General features: G+C 37.3%; 1 protein-coding gene across 1 annotated transcript; it reads right to left on the reverse strand.

The window, feature by feature from the left end:
• On the reverse strand, positions 4,581 to 7,595 carry LOC109228871 (WRKY transcription factor 42-like). Its single transcript, XM_019394111.1, has 5 exons — positions 7,093 to 7,595; positions 6,733 to 6,831; positions 6,113 to 6,637; positions 5,913 to 6,026; positions 4,581 to 5,549 (listed from the first exon to the last, which is right to left on the reverse strand). The coding sequence occupies exons 1-5, from the start codon at positions 7,462 to 7,464 to the stop codon at positions 4,863 to 4,865; spliced, it is 1,797 nt and encodes a 598-aa protein (XP_019249656.1). The 5' UTR covers positions 7,465 to 7,595; the 3' UTR covers positions 4,581 to 4,862.

An 8,705-nucleotide genomic window follows, 5' to 3' on the forward strand; every position in this document is an offset into this window, starting at 1 on the left:
AGGGTAAAAGAAATTCCCTAGTAGACCAAAGGCCGAAGCACTAGCAGCTCATGGGGTACTCAGACTTCTCCCAGGCTTGGTCCTTCGTGCGGGTACCTCACACTTAGTTCCAACCATTTGATTTGTTGTTGGATCCTTCAAATAGCTTTGCTTTCCATGCTCCTAGAAAATCAAAAATCGACCCTATAAAAATAATACAATTAAAAAAATAATAAAAAAAATAAAAAATAAAAAGCAGTAAAGCTGGGTTGCCTCCCAACAAGCACTTGATTTAACGTAACGGCACGATGCGAATCACTTTCTGCCTCCACTTTGAACTTATGAATTGGACCCCAAGTTTTGATTCTGCTCTATGATCATGCTCTTGGGGCGATACAAATTGTTGCGAGCCAAAAATTAAATGATACTTTATGAACTTTTTGGCTTTCAACCGAGGAGTGTCACTTTGCCCTGACGGCCTTGAAAATTTCAGAATATAGGGCTCATCTACCTCTTCCTTTGACTCTTGCATTGGCTCATTCAGATCAGTTTCCATTTCACCATCTAAACATAATGTAGAGAAGTGTTTGGAATGAGGTACAACGCGCTCAAATACATGAACTTCACTATTTTTAACCTCCTTAACACCAGTCACACTAGCGTCAACTAAATTTGCATCTTCAACGTCCCTGGTTGACTTTAGCATTACTTCTTCAACATCGGCATCCTCAAATTCTAGCTGGTTCGAGTGTTGGGGTTCTACTTTGGACCCCTCCATTGACACCTCAATTTCCATCTCTAATGCACACTACTCCTGGCTACTATCCATAATATTGACATATTGAGCATTAAAAGCTTCAACTAGTTGACTCACTTGAGCCTTTAAGTTGCGAATAGTTGCATCTTGCCTTTGTACCCGTAGTTGTATCTCATCATATTGTTCCACAAGGAACTTTAGCATATCCTTAATCTCTTTCAGGTCATCATCCCTGAGTTTTTTGTTCCTATTAACTTCACAAGAACAAGAAGAACCATCAAAGTAAGGGGCCGGGGGAAGATAAAAAATATAAGCACAACCATGAAAGTGACCATCTTGACCACCACACATATCACACACATTCCACACATAAGATTGAGTTGGTGCACATAACTCGCTCTCGAGAATATTTTGATAATTTTTCCCTAGGTGGTTTCCTCCACTGAATGCATAAGGAGGATCAAACGTAGAATTACCAATATCAAAACTCTCATAATTCCAAGATGCCATGTCTCTCAGATCAAAAATAAAAAATAAAAAATCAAATACAACAAAATAAAAATAAAAGTTCAAACTTGCAACCTAGAAATATGTACACCTACAGCTATACCATTAGTTCCCCGGCGACGGCGTCAAAATTTGATCACGCCCAACTATGCTTATAAAAAGGACTAAGCGGTCGTTGCAAATATAATCCGGTTTACAAGTCCGGAGTCGAATCCTACAAAGAACTAAGGCTTAGCTACAGCTGTTCAATATCGCTAAGAAGACAAGCTCGAACAATTCCTATGTTATAAATATTAAGATTCTTGTATCTAATTAACTAATAAATTAAATTAGTAGATTAACAACTACGAATACTAAGGGTTGGTGAAACGATTAAGGAGGTCTAGAATTATGATTTCCCCAATTGTCGGAATCCTTCCCGCTACGTCTTCTATAATTTCGCCTAAGTATTCTCTACCGATCATGAGCGTTCTGAGTGTCGTAATTCTCTCCCGAGTAACTACCACAATTTACTAGACATATTCTCTCAAATTACGCTAGCTGGCATTAAGTACGGCTCACTCGGATCGCACCAAGGTTTCTTTATCCCTAATCCCACCTTTAAATCCTCCGTATTGATCCCAATACGTTAGGAGTGATGTTGTTCAACAACTACCTAAATATGCACTCTCTCCCGAGTAATACACACTAAATAGGCACAGTAGTTTGAGAGCTCTTCAACCAACCACAATATAAAAGTAGTTGAAAAAATAGAGAAAAAGCTACAGCAAATCTATATTAACGTAACAGGAAAATCATCCTCCAATAGATTCCATCAAAACCCTAGTAATAAATTAGTTATTCATAATAGTATGCATAACTACAATACTGGAATTCATAACCAATAATGAAAATAGGAAGAAGGAAGTGAAAAACTCGTAGAAGAATTCTCCACCTTACTCCTAGTGTGTTCTTGCCTCCTTAGGTCGAATCCCCGGTCTCCACGGCAGCTCCGTGCTCTCCCTAGGTCTAAAAGTATGTCAAAAGTGACGTCTTTAGGTCTATTTATATGTGTAGGAAAAGACCTAAACATGTAGGCCAAGTCCCAGTCAAACCAGGAGACGAAATAAGTCTTCAAAATTCGGAATGGACCTGGCCCCAGGCCTGGCGTCGCTAGCCTAACGCCAGCCTCAGCGTGGCTTTTGGCTGGCCTCGCCAGGCTAAAGCCTGGTTCAGCCTGGCCTTTGGCTGGCCTCTCCTTTTCACTGTTCTCGAGCACATTCAACGTTTAAATATCCCTTTTGCTCTATTTTCATCTCCAATTCACCTACACATAAAATAGACTCCATTACGCGCAAATAAAGTGTAATTTATCATTAAAGCATGTAAAATGCAAGGCACATAATGTACGAAACTATGAAATTATAGCCACACATCAAAATACTATAGATCCTCCTAGGGAGGGGTTATTAAAAAAACTTATTTATGCTAAAGTTGCAAAAATATATATTATTATGCAATATAAATTTATCTGTTGTAGCAAATTGCTTGCTTATTTTTTTTATAGCATATAAGATAAAGATTTACCTTATATATTTTAAGGTGAAATACATAAAGCGCCCCTTTAAGTTGTCCTCAACGATCAGCCAGACACCTCAATTGGCCCCTTAATCATTTAAACACTTCAAGTGACTGTTAAGTAAATCAAATAGACACCCGAGTGTAGCAGACCAGATGCGTGAGTTACACTTGCCAATGACGTGTTCAGTGAGCCAATCAATGAACCACACGTGTAATTTGTAATTAAAACTTAACACATATAATTAACAAAAAAAATGAATTTAAAGAAGAAAAAAAACTTTTGTCCCTAACTTTTAACTCCCCCCCCCCCCCCCCAAACTTCATCTTCTTCCTTTCAGACCAAAACCAGCGCCACCCCACCCCCATTCATCTTCTTCCTTTCAATCCAAATCAACCACTTTCGATCTCACGCAATCGACCCCAACTTCCATCGCCTTCGTCTACACAATGATTCATATGAACACCAAGATTATAGCTCGTAAAATGGACTCCATCGAACTCGTACTACCGGCGACATTTTCAATTTCTTCTTCTTCTTTTTGCCATTTTTTTCTTCCTCTTCTTCTTCTGGCCATGTTTTTACAGATTCTGGTGTTTCTTTTTTAATCCAAATGTGAAATTTTTGTTGTCACAAATGCTTCTCAAAAGAAAATAATTTGCTACTGTGTGTCTGTGTGTGTGTTTTAGAATGTGTTCGGCTCACTTATTTGTTTGAAGAAGAAAAAATGGTCTCTTGGCAAAAAATCTGATATTGAGAGGAGGAGGAGTGAAAATTGGAGGGGAAAGGTGTGAAAATTAGGTGGGGTCCATATTATTTTAGGAAAAGAAAAAGAAAAAACTTAATTTTAGGTAGGCAACTCGCGTCCTATAGAGTGTATTTCACGCGATGGAGGCTAATATGGTCGGGTATTTAGTTGACCAAATAAAGTGTCTAGCTGGAAATGACCTCAGTTGAGGTATTCAATTGATCGTTGAGGACAACTTAAAGGGACGCTTTATGTGTTTTGCCATATTTTAAACTATCCGCGTATAAAAACTAAACTCTTTAGATAATAACCGGAGCAAACCTAGCGTGTATAAATTTTATGCAAAGAAGAAAAAAGAATCCATAAAAGATCATCTGTCAAACCTTGATTTTGTCATCTTTAGGTATAGACAAGGGAATTGCTAAGTGAACGTTAAAGAAACAGACAATATATGCAACATCAAAATGGAACTTGTTTTCTCTTCCCATTTGGTGAAATTTGTCATTTGTGGGTGAGAAGAAAAGCAAGAAGACAAGTCCAAATGAGACAAGCAACCAAATCTCTTTCTCACTACTCTCTCTTTTAGGTCCTCTATTTGTTTCTTCTTTCTCAATATTATACGCATTTCCACTTCAAACAAACACCTTAATTTCTAACAACCTTGAGACGGTTTTATTGACTCCTTTCTTGACTCCCATATGAATATGACTTAAAAGTCAGTTCGGTACATAAAGTATTTCGCGTTCACGCAGGGTACGAGGAAAGGCCACATTTCAAGAGGATGTAATATGGGCAGCCGACCTTGATGTTTGGTTGATTCCACAGCTCGAACCCGTGATCTATAAGCCATACGGAGACAAATTGACCGTTGTTTCAAAGCTCCCTTCCATATGAATATGACTTGAAAATGAATTCCATGGATTGCAGTATTTCTTAAAGCATTTTCTCATTTTCCTCCCTTTAATAGTCACTTGCTTTGTAACTCCCTATGTGTATTTTTGTTGACAAACAAAGATAAACTAACAAAAGAATAGAAGAAAGACAAAGAAATGAATTTCAATCATTTCTGTTCTTTTTCTTGCCAACATTTTCCTTGTATTGATAAGAAATCTCGAATTACATTATTCAGAACCCGAAAAGAATTGAAGATATATGTTTAATCCACCTATAAAACAAAAAAATCTAGTATAGTAATCTCAATTTCCTGATTACTAACTAAGCAAAAAACAAATTTAAGAAAAAGAAAAAATTTGAAAGGAAATGAGCAGCAATTGGCTAGCTATCAATTTGCTGGAAAACTTTAATTAGCGACTTTATTGGTTGCCATTGCTGGTGTTATTGCCATTGGTTGTGACACTGCTGTTTTGGTTGTTGGCGGTCGTTGTGATAGCAGTAGTATTGTTAGTACTACCATTGTTTGGTTGCTGAGGATTTCCAATAAGGGACGTGATAGCTGCTGCTAATGCTGCTGTGAAGTTAGGATCAGCAGTGAGGGCGTTCACTGTGTCGGCCAAAGGATTGTGGTTGGATTGATGAATCGACGATGGCAATGTTGAGGCGTTCTGTCCTTCCGAATCTTGGGACAATTGTAGGCCAGAAAATTTGGATTGGTTATACAAAGCCTGGTTAAAAATCTGAGGTAAAAGTGCAGCTGGATTTGATAACATATTGTGGGGTTGATTTGAGAATGGGACTTGGAATTGGTTAGGAGGTCTTGGAAATTGCAAAGGGTTCGGGGATTGAGTTAGGTCCAATGTGACAGTAGGAAAAGGCGCGGAGGCTGAAATTGTTGCCATGCTAGAAGAACAAGGGAGTAAAGTTCTGGCAAAGAAATTGGAATTCATTAGTCCATCTGCACTTGGCATGGAACCTGAAAGCAACATTCTTGCTGCTGAGGACGTTGTCGACGCCATTGCCATTGCTGCTGGAGGTAATGGATGGTTGTGAGTTCCTTCATAAGTTGTGATCAATATTGTTCTGTCCTCTGCACATCTTTGAACCTGTCAATAATGCAGCAAAATTCACTTCAGTCAAAAGATTCTTGGCTCTCAAACAATACCATATGAAAATGTAAAATGACTTTGGTTGCTTTTATTTGCTTTATAATATATATCTTTGACTTGAATTACTCAAGATTCTCACTTGATTATTGTTGGAAAAACATATTTTTGTATTTGATCAAGAAATATCAATAGCAACCTAATAACAACTAGTATTAACAATCATTGTTAGATATGAAGTTTACAACTAACACATTTTTATTAAGATTGTTGACCTTTGTGATTCAGATTGACTAAGATATAACTCTGGAAAAAATCATGAGTTAGTGCAGAAATAAATTATTGGACTAAACAAAAACATACTTGCTTCCGAACTGGGCAACCAGCTGCCATGGTGCATCGGTAATAAGCCCGAGGACACGGGTTTCCTTTCGCCATTTTCTGTCCATACTTTCGCCATTGGCAACCATCTGTGATCTGATTTTATCCACGAAAAAATAAGTATCCATTAGTTTTCATCAAATAATCTTTTCAAAACTAAGCAGGACTAGTTAAAATTGTACCATGGGAGCCTCTGATCGAGCCCTGACCGAGACACGAGCCTTTCTCATAGTAGCCTCAGTAGCTTGATCAGTACTTTTAGAGCCATTACCAAGTCTTGGAATTTTATTAGGACCCCAACCAGGTGAACCTTTTTCAGGACTATCTTCTCTTCCAATTCCACAAGTGGAACCTGATTCCATGTTATTCGTTGGTGATCGTGATTTATCCCTTCCACTTCGCCCCTCTGACGAAGACAGCGAAGTCTCTTCTGCTTCAGAACCAGTGGCAGCAGCTAGGCCAAGATCCATAAATTGCCTTGGCACTATTTGTCCTCCTACTCCATGCCCATTTTTGCTGTGAATTTGTTGTCTCACTTCTTCACTTTTCCCCTCGTGTTGATCATTTTCTTGATGTTGTTGTTGCTGTATCATTGTCATCATTTGCATGTGGAGGTTACTATAATTGTTCGTCGCCTGATTTAACATGTCCTTCAAACGTCTATTTTCGCCATTCATTCTTTCCAGTTCAGCTTGAAGAACTGCTAACTGAAATAGGAATATAATGAGACTATAAAATTCACGTTTAACAGAGCTAAACTACTAGTAACAGTACTATAATTAGTAAATGATTTTAGTGTTACCTCATTCTTGGTTCTTTTATCTTCAGAATTAGGAGATAAGCCATCTTCCACTATGGACTGATCACTATAAGTATTTGCTGTGAGAAGATGCAAACCAGTCTACAAAAGTGATACAATAAATTGGATCAAAATTCAGTACTTAAAATTCACTAAACTGATAAGAAGAAGGAAAATTGCTAAATTGGGTAGACGGCAGTCCGGTGCACGAAGTATCCCGCTCACGCAGGGTCAGGGAAGGACCGCCCCAGTGGGTGTGACGTAGACAGCCTAACCTGATACAAGTATCAGTGGCTGATTCTACGGCTCGAACCCATGACGTATAAGACAACTTTACCGTTGCTCATAAATTGGGTTACTTACATTAATGTTAAAATCCAATTCAGGAGGAAGGGTGTTGGATTCTTTTCTTTCAGTGTCCACAGCAGTATTATTAGCTGTTGTTGCAGCTTCCTCAGAATTACTACCACCTTTTTTATGATCAGCAAAAAAGTCCATTTCATCAATAACTGGTCTAATTTTCTGCTCTTCTTCTTCTTCTTGATTATGATCAGTATTTGAGCAGTTAAGGTTAACTGGGAATTGAATAGTAGAAGGTGGAGACCTGTTTTTATAAGGTGAAGACTCCATTGATGTTAACAAAGGTTGAAAGTTGAATAATTTTGTAGGTTGAAGAAAAGGAAGGAAGTGTTTGATGGGATCTGGATCAAAAGAGAGTCCACTACCATTGGCCATATATGAAGAGAAATGAGAAGAAAGGGAAAAAACAGAAATGGAGAGAGAAATGGGAAGTGAGAAGAAAAGAAGCAATGGACTCGGCTAATTAAAAGGGGAAGTTGAGACTTGAGACTAGGCAAAGGTAAGACCAAATAAATATAAGGTGGGGTTTTTGTGGAAGTGAAAAAGAGTTGAGTTTCTAGATTTGTTTCAAAGAGAAATTGATGGGATTTGATTTTTCTGAAAATTAGACAAACAAAGAGTAGTAAAGAATTGGAAAAGGGATTGTCAAGTGACCCCACTTGGAAATGAGCTGTGTCAAAGCTGGGACCATCCTAGGGGTTTTAGTGGGGTCCATGTGATAGAAAAGTTTTGGGAAAGAGCTCATCAAGATTATAAAACCAGGATAAGTGAGGCTTGCTCGGTTGGTAAAGCACGACTGACCGTTAGGTCCTGGAAAAATACACTCATATTTTGGAAAAGTATATTTGATATTTGAAAATAAGAGTTGTATTTAGACATGAATATAATTTTGGAATGTTTTTGAATTTTTGTGTCTGAAGTGAAAATTTTGAAAAATAATTTTTTGGTATTTTTAAAAAATTCCGAAATCATCTTCAAGTGAAAGTAAAAATTTCATGGCCAAACACTAATTTTTAAAAAAAAAATCGAAAAAAAAATTCTTTTTTTATGGCCAAACGGCTGACTGGGGGGAGGGGGTTGAGTTGTGAGGTTTTTGAGCAAAAGAAATGACATTGATTTTTTTCGTTTTGTCAAAATAGGGAGTGAGAATGTGACATTGACCCGTTCCAAGAAATTCACCGCCCCAATTGGCCCGGCACTTAGCTCGTGACGACGGAGTGCTGATTCTTTATTGGGTAAAACTAGATGAGGAAAGGTCCGTATACGGGCCCAACATTGTAATCTTAAAATTATTGTTTGTCGGTGTTCAATTAATTTTTTGATAAATAAATCGATCATTATTATATACATTTAATATCTGATAGAGAATGATATTGGGGATCACAATTTACAATTAATTTATTTTAATAATTTACAAAAAATTAAACTATAAATTATAACCTGTTTAAGTTGCTCCAATTATTAACATAAAAAGACTATGTGCTATAATACTCATTTTAACATCAATGTCAAATATAAACATCAAATTGTAAAATTGATTGAATGGTATTATTTCCCCACTATATTTGAATTTTTAATTATAGGGTTTTAATTTTTTCTTTAATTAAAGGTATATA

Source organism: Nicotiana attenuata, chromosome 7, assembly GCF_001879085.1.
Source record: "Nicotiana attenuata strain UT chromosome 7, NIATTr2, whole genome shotgun sequence".
In the NCBI taxonomy this organism is placed as follows: Eukaryota; Viridiplantae; Streptophyta; class Magnoliopsida; order Solanales; family Solanaceae; genus Nicotiana; species Nicotiana attenuata.

Bases quoted from the DNA above. Each gene is read 5' to 3' on its own strand.
- LOC109228871 (XM_019394111.1), bottom strand. From the start codon at position 7,464: ATGGCCAATGGTAGTGGACTCTCTTTTGATCCAGATCCCATCAAACAC. The intron at 6,832-7,092 runs GTAAGTAACCCA...TCACTTTTGTAG, and splicing joins AATTGGATTTTAACATTAAT to ACTGGTTTGCATCTTCTCAC. The intron at 6,027-6,112 runs GTACAATTTTAA...GGATAAAATCAG, and splicing joins CTCGATCAGAGGCTCCCATG to ATCACAGATGGTTGCCAATG.